At 40.4% G+C, this 18,902-nt stretch overlaps 1 protein-coding gene across 2 annotated transcripts in view; it reads left to right on the forward strand.

Moving 5' to 3' along the window:
* Positions 1–18,902, forward strand: part of mew (multiple edematous wings) — a 288,348-nt gene that overhangs the window by 149,317 nt on the left and 120,129 nt on the right. The window contains exon 3 of one of the 2 annotated variants that reach the window (XM_067146993.2): positions 3,439–3,465. The exons of the other annotated variant lie outside the window; for it this stretch is intronic. Coding sequence (XP_067003094.1) covers positions 3,439–3,465 — 27 coding nt within the window. The remainder of the gene's footprint in view (positions 1–3,438; positions 3,466–18,902) is intronic. 2 annotated transcript variants of the gene reach the window in all.

Below are 18,902 nucleotides of genomic sequence, written 5' to 3' on the forward strand. Positions count from 1 at the left end.
ACAGGCAGGTGATACCGTGGGTGTTATTTTAGCGCGGAATACAAATCGCTATTCATCTTCCAAAATATTAAAAATACTACACACCCCCAGGTCTAGCCCCCCCCCCCCCCCCAGTTACAAACTGTCATATGGGCGCGCATGAGTCCAGTGTAGAGCTACGAGCATTCTCACATGCAGCCATGATGTTGTGGTACCTAGTTCTATATTCAGGGCAATGAAACATTACTCATATAAAAGTTGCCATTATGAGGAGTGTGGAAAGCAGTTCGATACGTTGCGCCATTTCCTTTATATACGAGCGAGGTGGAAGGTCACAGGCAGACTAATTGGTGCCTACATGGGGCAGGGTTATATTCCCTGGGAATGGCTAAGAAACAAAACTCACTGATGAGCAGAAGGTGTTTGTGTTTGTAGAGGACGTGATTGCTACGTGATCGGTCCCCGACGAGAACATATTTTCCTTGGAGAACGATGGACCCGTACACGTGTTTCGTCCTTACGGCACTCGAACAATCCAGCATACGCTCTGGCGGTGTATCTGTGGCGTGTTGCGGTTGGATGAGCTCTCGTGGGAAAGCGATATTGCACAGAACCGAGCAACGTGTTATTGTCGGGTAATATGTGAACATTTTAGGGAAAATTATTGTCCCTTCCGTGCGGGTGCTTCATCCAGCCGGTGTTAAACAATTTCAGCAGGACCTGTCTCCGATTCGTTCAGGAATGGTTCGCAAGGCAAGGAAAGGCCTGGTCGAGCTTATCGACTGGCCTCCTCTTGGAGCAGACACGAGTCCCATTGAAACGACGCCCTGGGATGTTGTCATTGCGATCTGGGGCGAGGTGACGACAGTACTTACGCTTCTACCCCAATCGCTTCCATGGCCATACGTCAGGAAAAGTTCGTTCACAACGGCGGTCCGTGGTCCACTTACTGTGAAGACCACCCAGCGACCATTTTCAGAGCTGCGAACAAGCCCACTCACTGTCAGCAATGATAAAACAAAGGAAGCTACGTGATTAGCCATATGAGTTATTGCAGGAATAAAAATAACATTTTGCCCTACCGAGACTCGAACTCTTGACACCAAAGCCGAGCGGCAGAGATCACGTTTTAATACGCACGGCTACTGCCTTTGTTGGCAGAACCTGAACGTTCGGAGGCACTTCGCAAAACTGAAACACGACCGCTGGACAAAATATAGCGTATACGTTTAGACATTACGAATAATGTGGCCACTGGACGGATATATTATATCTCAGGCCGAGATACGTAATAAACCATGTCCTTCAGCCATATAAGGACAACGAAATAGAACATTACTCAGCAAGACTTTGTTGCATGTCCTATCCTTCCACATGTACGTGCCGCAGGCAATCATACCTTCCAGGGAACGCTCACTTGTGTCGGCAAGTATACATCATAAAACAGCGCGGGAGAAAATCCAAATACTTGTCAGAGTCTGTTGACACAAAGGAGAACTCTACAAATTGATATAATTGCTTTCAGAAAGTGATAATGAGATCTAGCCAATGATACACTACATTGCCATTAATGACCATGCACCCTCTGAAAGGAAAGTAGACTGATCACATATGTCACTCAAGCATGTCATGAGCCTATATAAGATCATAAACTCTTAGTAGAAATGTTTACTAGCTACAGCAGTCGAAATGGACATTAGACAAAAGTTTAGTGAGACTATCTGTGAGATTTCTGATAAGATTCAGATGTCGCATTCAATAGAGAGTGATGATGTAGTGGTGAAATGGAAGTCCCAGGAATTATGAAAAACCCACCTCAACCAAGGAAGCCAAAACAAGTAAAAATAGGGAGCATTCATGCCTTCGCCGTGTGGTGAAGTGAAACTGGCAAGCTTTGGTAGAAACCATGGTAACGTCTGGAAGTGATGCCAGTTTTTGTACCATACGTCAGTACGTAGTTGCACTTGGATTCCATGGTGAGCTACAGCACATAAACCAAGCATCATTAAACTGAACAGTGTGTGACGAATTTACACATTGTGGTAGTCTGATGGATGTGTATGGAACTGGCGAATGCCAGGTGAATGTTACTTACCGAAGTGCATTGTTCCCATTGTGAAATTTGATATAGGAAGCATTAAGGTGTGGGCCTGTCTTTTTTATGATTTGGTCTTGGTCCTAAAGCTGTGCAGAACAATGTGTAAACTCACTCAAACTCATTTAAAAGTTAGACTATGGGTCCTGCTCAGCCTAGACTTACTCAGAGCTTCCTGCTTGAGCACTCTGTTCAGTGACTGTTTAGAAGGACCGAATTCAAAAGGTGCTAAACTTCACTGAACAAATTATTTTACCAAACTGTCCATGCTGTCTGATCACAATAAGCAGAAATGAAACTGGACAGACCGAGCAGCTTGAAAACTCAGAAGTTCAGGTGACTTGCTCCTTTGTACACTGTTGTCACATGTGTTGGTTCTCCAGACAGCTTTTGTGTACAGCCATTGCATGTAATACTCATAACACACATGCATGAAGCAGAACCATGTAACAACGGCTTCTGCCTTTGTTGACAGAGCCTGAACATTCGGAAGCCCTTTGCAAAACTGTAATACGATAATTTACCGAGTGACTGAACAATTGAATGGCCCGTATATCAAATGTGTTATCAAGTTTCAAGGTCAGGTTGGCACACTGCTCACTTTTCAAATATAGTCCATTTCAACTGAGCAGCAACAATCATTTCAGAATTTAGGTAGTTTATCTTGTTGCACATGACATAAACACAAAAGATAATCATGTCTGCGAGCAATAAAGGTAATGTACCTGTGTAGAAATTGCTTTTTTTAATATAGGCTACTGTATTTTGGTTTTGTGGAGCTATTTACTGTACCTCTTAATTTTGAACTTTTCTTGATCCTGGTGTTCATTGTATTCATGTGAGAAATGTACTGTATCATCTTAGTTCTATGTATTTGATTGAATTGAAGCTTGTATCTTAGTGTTGTGTATTCCGTTTAATTTAAGGAACAGTGTATATCATTTTTAGTTGTTTTGTTGTAGTGATTTAACCTTCTCGTTCTACCTATATTTCAGTCTTTTCCAATATATTCTTAAAATTTCTTCTTGTGTTTTTAATTTTCTCATTGTTTGTATATTTTCTCTTTCTCTAGAATTGTACATCTGTTGTTGTTCGTGCATAAATATCTAGATCCAGAGACAAATCTTGTCAGAAAAACTGACAATTGTAAATTTGTTGATTGTATTAATGTTTAGTTGGTACTGAACTGTAAACTTTTACCTCTAGTCTCTGCTATTTGAAATGTAGCTGTTGTTATTGTTTGATCGCAGACTGTAAGCTGGCAGAGTCCCTCAAGCATCTCGTATGTTGATGTTTGTGGCTTCTGGTCATACCATGTATTAATCAGTGTTGTTTCTGTTCTGTTTCGGCCGTGGCGGCTGCAGATCCTGTAGACGGGCAGTATGATGCGTGTAAGTGGTAGCGCCCTTTCAGCCCTTCCTTCCCCCACTGTGTGTGAAGCTGAGGTTGGTTTGGCTTCCTGCTTGCTTCTGCCTGTATTGCATGTTGTGTTCCTTGATCTGCTGCATGCATCCTTTCTGGTTGTTTTTCTTTTTTACTTGAATGTTCACCCACTATGACTTGTATTCAGGCACCCTTCAGCTTGTTGCCATGCATCTAGATTGAGACAACAAAGATCCAAAAGATGCCTGTTTTGACTGTATTGTTGGTTGTGTTTCTGGTGCCAGAGTATTTATTTTTTGTAGCTGCAAATTTAACATGGATCCAGGTGCACACTCTTAACACTTCCTTACATTAGGTTGCTGCTGGTCGTGAAGAAGCCAACTTTATTCTTTTGTAAAAGGACCTACTGCAGGCCTGTCAAGGAAACAATTGCTGGTGACTTACTTTGCTCTGGGCCAGTGTTCTGTATGCACAGATGTGACTACAGTATAACCAGAAAAGGATACTTATAAATGAAAGTTATTATTTTCAGTTCATGTTGTATGTAACATTGAAAACATTCGTTCACTCTTAAATAGATATCACACAACAGAATTCGGAGAAACTTTACTAATAAGCATCCGTGTTGCATAAAGAATTATGAATGCGTATAAATATTACCTGATTTTCATTTTCTTATGGAAAGAGAGAGATTATTATTATTATTATTATTATTATTATTATTATTATTATTATTATTATTATTATTATCCAGATTGACCTTTCAACTTTTAATATTACATATACCCTCATATGACCAAACATATTATTGTAATTGTTGAAATACCTTATTTTCTCTCATTTATCTGTTTTTTTTTTTTTGTTTTTTGTTTTTTGCAGTCACTAGCCCAAGCTTCGTGAAACTTGAGAGTCGTTTAGTCTTTTTTCTTTTTAACATTCATAAGCACCACTTAAACCTTTTCTGCACTAAAACTTAAATTTGATAGTAATACAATACCATGCAGACTCACTAAGTTACTAATTTAACATTCAGAACTCAACAATGTACTGAAGACATAACACCAGTATCAACCACTAAATAGTAATACAGTAATTGTAGAACGTGAGCAGTATTGCAGACACAGTCAATTCTTCCTCTGACAGAACTCGTTAACATCCATTATTTTGTATAAAATTAAAATTTTCATGGTCTTCAAATTGGAAGATGCAGGAAATTGTGCTCAGATTCAAGAAAGTTCCAGGATAGTCTGTACAGATGACAATCTTATATACATATTCTCCTTCATTAACCTTATTCACTTTCAAAATTTGCCTTCATATCTGGCTATGGATCTCCAAATATGTCACATATCTTGCTGTCGAGAATCGGATAATTGACATTTCACATTCTGTAGGTGACTCGATCTTCTTGAACATCACAGTCACTTGCTATGAAGCACACACACACTGCTGGAAACTGGAAGGGCATTGGGAATCTAGGGTAGGAGGAGGCGCAGGTGGTGCAGAAACTTCTGTTTCATGACTATGATTGGTGTTGGTTTATGTGCAAATACTATGTGCAAATTTATGAATTTTAGGCTTTCAAAAGATATTGGCAAATAGACCTTACTTCAGAATTATAATTTTTTTTTTTTTTTTTAATCTTCAAAATTTGGTGTCCTTTTAAAAGAATCTCAGGTCTCAAGATGCAAATACAGGAGTTGGCATTTCTTATTGCACAACAAAGAACAAGAAATACTATTGATATGCATAACTTTTCACAGGCTAATTGGAGCAAGGGAATGGTTTAAAGCAAGGATGTGTCCTTTCACCCCCGCTTTTCATGTTGTGATGGAGGAGGTAATGCTGACTGTAACAGGAATAACTGGGGAAAAGAAGATTAAAGTGATGGTGTTTGTAGATGATGTGTTGTATGAAGTAATAGAGAGGAAGAAGTACAGGTGTAGTTGAATGGGTGACAGAATTAGAGGAACAGTATTGGATGAAGTTCTGCGTGAAGAAAAGGGAGTTATTGGTGACGACCAACAGTAATAAACACTAGCTAGCCTAGCAAGGTGGATGAGGAAAAGAAAAGGACAAATGAACCAACTATCCCCTTTTACCAACAAGATTACAGACTTCCAGAATATCACTGTAATAGTCTTGCTGACCAGAGCAACAGTTCCTAAGACGATCAAGAAATTTCTTGAAAGGTTTGATCCCCCTCCAATCACTAACAAGGAATGTTTTCCTCTCAGCCTTGCAAGGCTGTTATGACACACCATCTCTACAGCACAATGCATCTAATATGCTTTGTCCTCATGAGCAGCCTTCTCATGGGAGAAGTGTTCATTCATTACAGAACAGTTTGTTGAATTTATACTGGTTAGAGGGGAAGTATTGGAGAAAGGAAAATTTCAAGTTTTTAAGAAGTATGACGCATGGCAAAACTGTCTCCGCAGTGAACTCAGAAGCATGACGGGTGCGCTCAAGTTGGCAACAATGGGGCATTGATCTTGTACCTCGAGTAGGTACAATCCTTAAAATGAATAGCATTTCATCTTTATTTGAAAGTTGTGCTTTTAACAAGAGGTTGTGCTTTTAAAGTTGATGTGTTAACGATCGAAATTAGTGTATTGTTAGCGGAGTATGTCTTCTGTGAAAGTGATAAATTTTTTGAAAATATAAAACTTAATTAAATTTTGTTAACTTTTCCAAATTCAGTATGTTCTGATTATGATGATGGAATGAGAGATTTAATGGATAAATTTTGTGAAACTGGACCTGGATGCTTTGAAAAGCCGTTTGCATCAAATTTTAACCGAGGCAAAATTGGAAAAAAATTCTGATGTATTGTTGAGGACCCCCACACATTAGTCAATGCAGAAATTAACACAGAAGACAAATATTTCTATGCAGTCAGCACATAGAGCCATACATAAGGAACTTAAATTGCATCTTATAAACCCACAGTTGTCCATGAATTGAAACAAGCAGATCATGAGTAGAGAGTATAATGTTGTCATCTTCATTCCCAGTAGTGTATATATGTTGCTAAGTTTAGTGGGATACATTGCCAACGCAACTGATGGCCAAGTCTACCAATCTCGATCAAAAAACCAGATGACTGGGGATTTCGTGAACACTGTAAAATGTTGACCTCATTCAAAATGTGTGTATGGCGCATTAATGTTGACTGCTGGTTAGTAAATCACCATCAGCTAACCATGCATTTGTCTGAGGTATTCCAAAGGAAAGCACCCATAAAGATGCAAAGATGATAATAGAACTATGAACATGTCAGTTCTCTTAATAATCGCTGGTAAATGACGTGCACCACACTATATCTCTATACAGGTAGAATCTCTGTTCAAACTTCCTGTCACCTTACTCTTCAAAAAGATCTCCCCTTTCCACAATTACTCCAATACAATTTTAGTCACTATTCAGATGGTCAAAATAGAAAATATCATCATTGATGCCATCCAAAACATCAAAAGGCGGCGTTATCTTAATACGTGTCTAGATTTAACCCGCGTCATTTACAATTATGGAGACAAAAATAACTTTTTAAGTTTCAAGCTACTGTATCATGTTTAGTTTCAATTGCTAGGCAGGCAATAATTCCATTATGGAGATTTATCTCCCGTGTGCAGTTATCAGACTGTGCCTCTTATAATGGGCTTCTGATAAGTTCACCTGCATACACCCTAGCATCAGTGGGTAGGGTCTGACACATCCCACTCTGATGAGTCTAGTGTCAGACCTAAGACAAAACGCTAGTTAATAGAGCAAATGCCTGAAAAGCCTTACATCTGATCTGTTCCATAATTATAGTCGATAAAATTTAACATTTCAAATCATTTGCCTTTTACTTTAACAATAATGGGTTCCTAAAGTTCTCGTCACTAATCCTCGGCCTCTCAGGGCAAAAGTACAGTGATTCTTTGCATTTGCTAAAGAGATGCTCTATTGGGGCACTTGAAGGAATACCTGCATTTATTTTCAAGAACATTCTCAGGAGTTATGGATACGTTTGTAGGAATGCGTCTCCGGAAACACTGGAGAGGTAAGAAGGAAGTTGATTAAATGCTGGTGAAGTCGTTGGTTCTGCTGTAGTACGAGGGTAGCCCAGAAACTAAGGCACCACATTTTTTCTTCAAGAATTATTTATTGAATACAATGAAACTTATACACAAGAAAGAATTATATTTCTTCTACACTTTCTATTTTTCTATGTAATCTCCTTCCCGTTACATGGCCTTCTGCCACCGGTACACAAGTGCATGTATGCCCTGTTGGTACCACTCTTTGTTCTCTTCATGAAGACCTTTCTTCACTGTGCGAATTACCTCTTTGTCACCATGACCTTACCAGCAGAAGCAGTTGCTTTGAAGTTTTTTCTTCTGTGGAGAGTCAGGATGGTCCTATTCCATCGATTGCAGTTTTGTTTCGGGCTCAAAATGGTGGACCCAGGTTTCATCATCCGTCACAATCCGGGACAAGAAGGCTTCCCCCTCACCTTTGAAATATTGCAGCAACTCAGAAGGAAAGTATTTTCTGAGAGTTTTGTGTTCCTCCCTAAGACGGGGCAGAACCCATCGTGAACACTTTCTTGCGTAATTGAGAGCACTAATGATTACACCCACACTTCCTTTGCTGATTGACGACTCCCGCGCCAACTGCAGAGTCGTTCTGCATTGGTCCTTGCGAATGTGCACATCAGCACTCTGTATCTTGTCAGGTGTGACAGCCGTGGGTGGCCTCCCCGACCGCTGCAAATCTTGGAGATCTGCCGAAGCACTTTCAGATGGTCTCAAGCTCTGTGCCCAGTGAGTAACTGTACTTCTGTTGACTGCTGATACTCCATAAACTGCACATAAACGTATGTGAATGTTTCCAACCGTTTCTCAATCCGCAATGAGAAATTCAATGACAATACGCTGCTTGTAACACACCACTTGCAGACGCCATGTTGAACCATGGATTGCTGCAAGTAAGCTATCTGTCGGAAGAAGCGGAAACTTTGCATGCACACTCTGAAAACTTCAAAGAATTCATATCTTAAGTTTTGCGTTTGTACCATTGTTGGGGGATGAGAAAAAAATTGTGGTGCATTACTTTCTGGGCCACCCACGCAGAAATGATAACTTTATTTTCATCATCACTTAATTTCTTCCCATTTCTGCTCCATTATGCGATGTATATTGACCACTAGAATGTAACAATTACAATTACTTCCCAACTCTGCTAAGAAGACTAAAGATCCAAAAATGAAAAATTTAAGTACCTGAAATATAACTAATGAACAGTGTAACATAATTCCAATCAGTTGCATAGGAATTCAGACAAAATATCACTTAAAATTATTCATTATGAATAGTGTAACATAATACTGTAATTGACAACATGATGACAGTAATTCACACAAGATTTACGAATATAATTAGAATATTTCATTACAAATAATGAAGCATAACAACAACAACAACAACAACAACAACAATGCATTGTCATTGTAAAGATGAAAGTTACGAGGTATTTAACTCTATACATGACTTTTGCGCCAGTTTTAGTATACAGAACACACTCCAGGTGAAAGAAACAGAATTAACAGATTTAATCTTCAGAGCACGGATAAGAAATTTATCTGTCTAGAAATACTTTCAACTTACTGAAAACTGGAGGATAATTTTTATTCTACATTAAAGTACATATAATTTTACATACTCACTTTGTAATAAACAGTGCTTTTATTGAAAATTAAAGTACAGTGTGTCTATTTTATAACTGTGAAGTATCACCTTCAAGCCATGGCAAGTTACCCGCATTGACCCTTATCCTCTAGCAGGTAATATGCGTGCTGTCTCTGTGCGCTACTCTGCATCAAATAAGTCACAGAAAGCTATTTCTAGTAAAACTAAGAGACAAAAAATTTATCTGGCATTAAAGGAGACACTCAAACTGATGTCCCTTAGCTCTCTAACATGTCTGGCGGCATCTCCTAAACAGGTCTGCATACACTCAGAAAATCTCAGCTGTGAAATATTCAACATAACTTGCTGATTGTTCTCTTGTATTCTTCTCTTGTGCTGTTAGCATAATCTTTTTGCTTTCAACATCTCCAACATATAATCACAGGGATTTAAATCCAGTGATGTTGCTGGCATCGGAGATTTAGAACGGCTTCTCTCCAAGAGAGCTGCTATTGTACGGTGCTTTTCCTATGTTATCTCAGTTTGTCTCCTATTTTGATTTTTGTTAAGGCAGGCTGTTTCGTGTGGAACATCTTTACTGTGTTAAATACCTTGTTATTTGGAAGACAGATGCATGGGCAGCTGTGAATGAATGAACGAACTGAAACTGGCACATCTGGAAAGATGAATACTTCTTGACAGATGAAAACTTTGTATAGTGTTCCACAATGAAAACACATTGTTCTTGCATAAACTTAAGCAATCTTATACTGAGAACATTCATATGGAAACTACACTGCCAACATATATCTGGACCAATGACACTACCTCTTCCTTAAGCCAGTAAAGCAACTTCATGTATCAGGCTCACGCATTAACGTTACATCACCCCGCTCAGCTGCCTGCATAAGGCTGTAGCTGCATGTGGTGAGGTCACCATCAGAGGCATGCATCACACTCTTGCATCTTGTTCCAGCTCCCTTCTGATGAATTGACTCGTATCAGGTGAGCTGGCAGATTGTCAGATCGTCTGAATTAATTCAAGCTGCCATGCAGAGTAGTGCAGACCACCAAGCTGGCATAGAGCAGTAAGCTAGTCTAAAGTCTGAACTTGGTATATTTATATGACTAGGATACTAATCCTTGGTGTAATACACATTTAGTTTGACACTTGCATGTTTGTGACTCAAATAATATAGAGGAATTGCATATTAGATGTCGATATAGAGAAAGGACTTCTTTACCTGATAAATGGTTACATTTTCTGACAAGTCAACATGTTTCACATTAGAACTAGGGCGAGTTAGATTTTGTCGGTCACTTAGTGAACCCACCTTTACAGTGAAAATCCTTAGCCTGTTTCCAGTCATTCGACCGGGTCAGGAATGGAATGAATGAAGCCCCCATCTAGCAGCGAGGATAGGAAATGTGCCAGCTGCCGAAGCCTGTCGCACTCCTCTTGAACCCACCTTTACCTTGAAAATAATCAATGCATAAAGCTTTATATTATAAGAACATAGGTACATGCCAATTATTCACAGCACAAATGTGTACAAATGTGAAGTGCAAAAGCCTTGTGAGATAAAGTTGTACACCAGTAGGTCATTTATCTTGTACATCATAAAGGCTGATTTTACTACTTTTTTTTTTCAGTTATGATTGATCTGGCATTGCCAAAATTTCTTTCAGCAGAAGCACTCGTTCCATGGATTTGTTGATGACTAGCTAAATTACCAGATCCGAGCTGGCATGAGCTGTGAGAGTGCGAAGTGTGCTTTTGGTCACCGTATGATTAGCATGGAGTCTACCTTACACAACTTCAAAATAAAGAACTTGAGTATATATATTTACAAATTCACAGTATTTACTCACAAACATTCACAATCATTCCACATGAGCGCAATTGGCAGAGCTTTCCTAGAAGGAATCCAGGCTAACAGAGAAGGTAAGTGTAGCCATTGAACAAATGATGGTACTATGAAGCTACAAGAAATGCTTACAGGACTGGCAGGTTATATTTAATTCATGATATCAGTTAGAGAGAGTGGGAGAGATAGAGAGAGCGCTGTTGACTTTGAATTGTAGGCACAAAGTTTTTGCAGAATGAGATTATTATACAAGGCAGGAGGAAAGTGCGCGTACATTGAAGTCTATTTTACACAATTTGCACAATATCAGTTGAGCTAGAGCCAATGATTGGTAATGTTTATATATTTTGTAGCTGGACAAGCCAGTGTGTCAGTAGCTATTCAGGCCAGTGAAATCAAACATGTTTCAATTGACTGGCATTCCCCTTCCACTGATCCCAAGCCTGTGCCAGTGATTGACCTTCTGTATGCAGTTACCTTTTTACTGTGTTTGATATCAGATACTTTTTTGAGATCCTTCAAGATTCCATAGAACAGTAAAGCAAGATCAACCATCACCAAAAATAGTAGTTCAATTAGCCTTCAGAATATAAATGATCTAATGGTGCAAAACTTTATTTTGTAAGGCTTTTTCACTTCACATTTGCACTCATTTATGCTGTGAATTTGGTATGAAGGATTTGAGAAAGCACAGAGAAACATTGATATTGGTTCCTGAAGCTAGAAAACTAACGTAATCTCTAACTTCACTCTTGCTGGCAAAGTTCCTCAAATTGGGTTGGTGTAAGTTTTATACTCTTGAAGATTTTGATAATATAGCTCTCTTACAATATCTGCAGAATGTCTTAGAGTTCTTTTTGCACATCTAGTCCCGTACCTATATTCTTTGCCCTTTTCTCCTTCTCCTAGGAGAATAATGGACATGGCCGTGGACAGTAAGAGAAGTAGAGGGAGGCAGAGTTGGTGATGGTTAGACTAGTTTTTAATGATTTAGTGATAAGATCACTGGAGAAAGTCTAGAGAATTTAATCATGGAAGGGAAGGTTGAGGGCAGTAGACTGTGGGCAATGACTGCAACCAGATGGATAGGACAAGTGAAGACCCTCAGTTCATCTTTCCAATGTGCCCTGAGAAAAACCAAGGATTGTCCGGGATGGCGAAGCTACAGCAGAGATAAAATCACCGAAGCCAGTGGGCCACAACATACAGAAATGAGTAAATCAATTTGTGATGATGATGATGATGATGATGATGAGTAATACGAGGTGTGGAACTAAACGAGGTCTCTGAGCTAGTTGCTAATTGAGGTTTGTGGAAATGCTGGTTAATTCACAGAGGCTTGCAGACTGAATGCTGAAAGGCGTAACAGCCTATAATGAAGATGTTTCTCCTCTCCCCGATCAGTAACTCGTCACACAACACCAACCCTTACTGCATTTTGAATCAAATCTCTTTTCTCCTCTGATATTTTGACAAAGTTCAGCTGGATGCCATTTAGTCCACCTTTTTTCTGCTTTGGCATCACTAGCTCCATGTAAACAGCGATTGAGAGTCTGATTGAATTTCTTGTCACTGGATGCCTGTCGCTTATCCAGCTACTGTCCATCTGGAATACCAGTCACTAGTATTGTGTAAATTAAACTTAATTTATCATTATTCGTCTCCTTAAAATACACACATCAAAAAAGGTGTTGCATGACCTTTGTTTCAAGATAGCCAGAACACTGACGCTCAATGCTTATATTGCATCAAGAACAGTCCCTTTTACTATTCCTAGATGTAACTAAACCTGCCCAAAGATTTAAACAACCATGCAAGAGCAGGGCCTATTAGACAGAGTGCGTACGACAGCCTATCAGTTCCAGTCATTCCACCAGGAAGGAGGTACACTGCTCGTGTTGCCTAGAAGGTGAATACCGCAGTTTGATCTTATCCGTATTATAATACTAATATAAATGGTCCATTATTGGACATTGTCATGTATTGTCACGTTTTGTCAGGAGGGCTCTCATCAAGGGAAGTTTCCAGACGCCTCTGAGTGAGCCAAAGCGATGTTGTTTGGATATGGAGGAGGTACAGAGATACAGGAACTGTTGATGACACACCTCGCTCAGGCCGTCCAAGGACCACGACTTCAGTGGATGACCCCTACGTACGGATTTCAGTTCGGAGGAACCCTGAAAGCAACGCCACCATGCTGAATATTCAGTTTCGTGGAGCCACAGGACGTTGTTTCGACTCAAACTGTACCCAGTAGGCTGCATGATGTGCACCTTCATTCCCGACGTCCATGGCGAGGTCCACCTTTGCAACCATGCAGCGCGGTACAGATGGGCCCAACAACATGCTGAACATGACCCGTCAGAATTGTTATCAAGTTCTCTTCACAGATGAGTGTCGCATATGCCTTCAACCAGACAATCATCGGAGGTGTGTTTGGAGGCAGTGTGGTCAGGCTGAATGTCTTACGAGGACGGTTTGAAAAGTTCTCGGAATCACTGCTAGATGTCAGTGCTAGAGCAACGAGGTTCCCGCGCAATAATCACACATCCTTTGTGAGTGAACACGTGGTGTGTCAGTGCTCTAGCTGCAGGAGTGTGGTAGTGACGACTCTTTGTTGTTGTTCCCGCGTAGTGATTTGTGACAATGGAAAAAACTGAGATTCGAGCAGTGATTAAATACTTTGTAAAGAAAGGTATGAAAGCAAAGGAAATTCATGCCGACTTTCGGAACATACTGGGGGACTCTGCTCCTTCATTTTCAACCGTTGCCAAGTGGACCAGCGAGTTTAAATTTGGTCAGGCCAAAAAGTGTTACGACCCCAGAATTTATTGCAAAAGTGCATAAAATGGTCATGGAGGATCGTCGACTGAAAGTGCGGGAGATTGCTGAAGTTGTAGGGATGTCTTCTGAATGGGTATATTATATTTTAACCGAATAATTGGGTATGAAAAAATTATCCGCAAGATGGACATTGGACAATAAACGCACCCGATATGTCCGTACAAAGTCTGGCTCGTTTTCAGTGCAACCAACAAGATTTTTTGCACCAGTTTGTGACTACAAATGAAACTTGGGTCCACTACTATACCCCAGAGACAAAACAACAGTCAAAGCAGTGGAAACATGCTGATTCACCACCACCAAAGAAAGCAAAGGCAGTGTGTTCGGCCGGAAAGGTCATGGCCTCAGTTTTCTGGGATGCAAAAGGCATTCTGCTGATAGATTATCTTCCTACTGGCCAAACAATTACAGGCAATACTATGCAAACCTCCTAGACCAACTACAGGAAAAGATACGCAAAACAAGGCCTGGTTTGGCAAGGATAAAGGTCATCTTTCATCAGGACAATGCTCTGCCGCACACAAGTGTTATTGCCATGGCAAAACTTCATGAACTGGGGTACGAATTGTTGCCACATCCACCTTATTCACCTGATTTGGCACCATCAGACTTTCATCTATTCCCCAAGCTGAAAATCTTCCTCGTGGACGGAGATTTTCTACAACGGAAGAACTGACAGCCGAATTGGAGAGGTATTTTGCAGGCCTGGAGGAATCTCATTTTCGAGATGGGATCAAGGCATTGGAACATCGCTGGACCAAATGCATTAGTCTACAGGGAGACTATGTTGAAAAATAAAAGCAGTTCCACGGAGGTAAGATACTTAATTCTAGTACATTCCAAGAACTTAAAGGACCTACGTAGACATGCTGTCCAGCAAGTGCAGCAAGGTGTGGTTCGTGGTCATGAAAGAAGCCGAAAGGCCTTTTGAATGAGTTCCATCATGATAACGGCATCACTCGACTAGAGTGGCCAGCATGTTCTCCAGACATGAACCCTATGGAGCATGCCTGGGATACATTGAAAATGGCTTTTTTTGGACGAGATGACCCACCAACCAATCTGAGAGATCTACGCCGAATCGCCGTTGAGGAGTGGGACAGTCTAGACCAACAGTGCCTTAACGAACTAGTGGATTGTATGCCACGACGAATACGGGCATGCATTAATGCGAGAGGACGTGCTACTGGATATTAGAGGTACTGGTGTATGCTGCAATCTGGACCATAACTTTAGAAAGGCTAGCTATATGAATGTACAACTTGCAATCTGTGGTTTTCATGAGCAGTAAAGATAGCGGAAATGTTGTTTGTGTCAATCTCTATTCCCTTTGTATGTAAAGGTTCAAGACCTCTTAGCACCAAGGTGATGCAAAACATTTTTTGATGTGTGTATATTTGCTGAGCAAAGGGAGGCACAAGGTGTTATAGACATTCACTGGACACATTGGATACCTTCTATGGAAGTTTTTCTCCACTCTGTTTTAAATAATCTTATTCTGAGAGAAATGCACATTTTGTACAATCAGTCACTGAAGAATAACCCACTGTGTGTCGTAGTCTATTAGATTAACATTACTCAAGTGTGAAAATAAAATTTAAAAGTCAGGGTTTGTATCCTACATAACATTCTGTTTCTGGAAAGGATAACTAACTATTCTCTTTATATTCCAGCTTTCTGTGTAGTCTTTTGCTACCTTTACAATGTGTATCCTCACCCAGCTGACCTATAACTCTTGGACACCACCTCTGTATGTGTTATTCTTGGTTGAATTCTCTCTGTCTACTTGACATCCTTCCTCCTCTAAATGTCCACATTTAATTTGGTGTGAGTTCAACTCTTACATTAAGCGAGTGTTCAGAAATGGATAAAAAGTAAGAAAATGGATGGATACTCATGGATGTAGAACTCTTGCAGTCTAAAATTAGTTATATGACAGCTGTGAAGTGTGTTCCTGACATCAGAATACAAGTTTATACATGGGGGAAAAAAAATGTTGAAACTCACATGCTATCTGATTAAAATTATCTGGACATCCCTCTGTAAATGTAAACTACAGCCTAGATGTCACTACTACCGCTGCTGCCACTATAAAAGGCTCGAAGTTGTTCTTTGTTACAAGAAGCCTGCAGAATTGGTGGAGAAACGGAGCTTAGTTACTTTAATTATCGGTTGCTTTGTTAGTAAGCAGTCAAGTCAGGGCCATTTCCATCCTTCTCAAGTTGCTGTAGTTGATTGTTGGGGACATAATTTTGGAGTGCAGATATGAAGGCAACAAAAGTACACCTGTGCCGACCTGCTGGGATCAACAGGCATTGAAGAAGGTGGTACAAGAAAATCACGTGACAGCGTATGATACTATCACCCTTGAATTCTCCATTGCCAGTAATTGTGCAGCTAGCATTATGACTGTGCGCTAGGAGACACGACGACTGGTATTCAATGTTCATTACTCTGGTAGCTGCCCATATACAGCACATTTCACCATTGAATGCTAAGCGCCATATTTAGTGATGTAAAGAGCGCCACCACTTGTTTTGTGAAAGACTGTGGAGATGCACGATTTGGAATGATGAATCATGCTGTACTATTTGGCAATCATTTGGGTGGATTTAGGTTGATTAATGCCACGCAAACAACACATGCCAGCCTGTACAGCACCCTAAGTGAAATTTTACTTAGATGGGATTACACTGGGGTGTGTTTTCCATGGACTGGACTTGGTCCTCCTGTAATACTAGATAGCACATTTAAAGGCAGAAGGATATAATGACATCTTTACCAGCTGCATGTTCTTTATGATAGATCAGTTTGGAGATAATCACTGATGTTTCAGTATGATAATGTCTCCTGCCATAAAGCAGAGTCTGTTCATTAGTGGTTTGTGATCAATAAGGTTACAAAAATGGACTGGCCAGCCAGAGTCCCGACCTCAACCCTATCGAACACTGCTGGGATGAACTAGAATGGTAACTTCACTCTGGACTCCGACAGCTCACATCACTGACTGTGCTGCCAGTGCCATTCCCCTGGACTTTTCAGCACCTGGTATACAGCCTAGAGTTTGAACTGTATAAGCATTGTATCTAAGGAATACATAAGAGGATAATTTTGATTAGATGTCCAAATACTTTTGATCAGTGTATCTTATTTGACTCATTCAGTTTTTTGCTCATAAACTGTTATTTGATTACAGATTCACACATGACCTGTTAATAATTTGGGAAACTTTGGCTCATTTCTCCAATTAATCATCAATTTAGAAAATAATAATCCATTTGTCCAAATTGATTTATAGAAGTAACTTAATTTCCTAAGCATTATAATCCAACTTTTTTTCCAAATGCTATGAATTCAAAAAAGTTTTCGGGACGAGGAATGAATGGCAGTTATTAACCTTGATATTATTTTCCCATATTGACATCCATTGTTACACCAACTTTCACTACTTTTGTAATTTAAAAATAATTACTGGTACTTCATTGGAGCACTGTGGGGTTGTATTCGGTATTCATTGCCAATATTGCAGTTAGAAAGGCAGTTTTGTGTGATATAGATGTATTACACATGAGAGTCGTGAAAGTAATAGGAAGAACAATCGAGTGGAAATTTTAAGTCATATATAGAAAGTTAGGAACGTGAATACGAGCATATACAAAAGGACAAGGGCAATCTCCTCATCTTCATACTTTGCCATCTACAGATAGATTGGCTCTCTCCTCTTTGATCCTAGTTCTTCTACAGCCATATAGCAATTGAGGCTTTCATGGCCAGCGTTACAAATCCTGTCGGTGTTTTCCGGGTTTGTAGGCCGTGTTCCAGGGGCTTGTGATGGTCCCAACATTTCACTTAAGACTGTGTTTGGCATTATCAAGGGTTCCAACTGACTTCGATAGCAGTGAAACTCTCAATGGAATGAAGTGGTGGTGTAATTCCACCTCATTATGTAGTGCAGGCTACGAAGCACTGCTCGCCTGTTGGTCCACCATGCTGGAGGGGCGGCCGCTGATTGGTTGTTCTTCAGCCAATGGTTGAAGCATTAAGGAGCCTATGTACATTGACCTGCCTTGGCGGAGACAGCCAACTGATCACCCGTGGCTTTTTCTGTTCTGGCTCGGCTATCATGTCCTTCAGTATTTAAGACTTTCAGGACTGGAAATCAGGCTTTGTTTACCTATTCAGATTCCTCCTTAAGGTTGAAGCTGTTGGTGTGTTTCAGGATTTCAATGGCTTACCTTTGTAGCCGGGCGTGATAAGACGCAGTAGTTGGCAGTACTTTGGTGTCGCTGTACTGTATGTCATGACCTGCTAGCAGCAAGTGTTCAGTGACTGATGATTTATCTGCTTGTCTCAGCCGGCTATGTCTGCTGTGCTCCTTCAGTCGTGTGGCAATGCTGCATTTTGTAATGCCTGTGTATACCTGGCCGCAGCTGCACAGGATCTTGTAGACACCTGTGCAGAGAGAGAGGATGGCGCTTGTCTTTGGCACACTTAAGTAATTCCGCCGAACGCAGTCTTTGGTGAAACATCGGGACCATCACGTGCTCTCGGAACACAGCCTACAAGCCCGGAAAACACAAACATGATCTTCTACATCCGTTTTTTCCGAGTCCCAGACAAGCTCATTTCTGCTTTCTAGCTTCATCAGGAGGCCAGGCTTTGGCACTCATTGAAGGACCATCTTGACAGACCTTCAGTCTTGATGTGGGATGTGTAGGACAAATAGAAAGTCAGATAAACACAGGAACAAGGGAAGATACAATTTAAGGTACTTGTTCCTGGTTTTTAACACCTTTTTATCTTTTTGTCTCTTCCCTCATCTGTCCTGTGTTTATCCATGCCCTACACTTCCCACATCACGACTGCAGATCTGTCAAGATGGCCTCTGAATGGTATTGACTGCCTGCTCTCCAGATGAAGCTGGGAAGTAAAAATGAGTTCATCTGGGGCAAAGAAGAAATGGATGCAGAAGAGCTGGGATTGAGTCAAATCTATTTGAAGATGAAAATGTGGAAATTGTCCTTATCCTTTTGTTTACCTTCTATTTCTCCCTCTTTC

This window comes from Anabrus simplex, chromosome 5 (genome assembly GCF_040414725.1).
Source record: "Anabrus simplex isolate iqAnaSimp1 chromosome 5, ASM4041472v1, whole genome shotgun sequence".
Taxonomy (NCBI): Eukaryota; Metazoa; Arthropoda; class Insecta; order Orthoptera; family Tettigoniidae; genus Anabrus; species Anabrus simplex.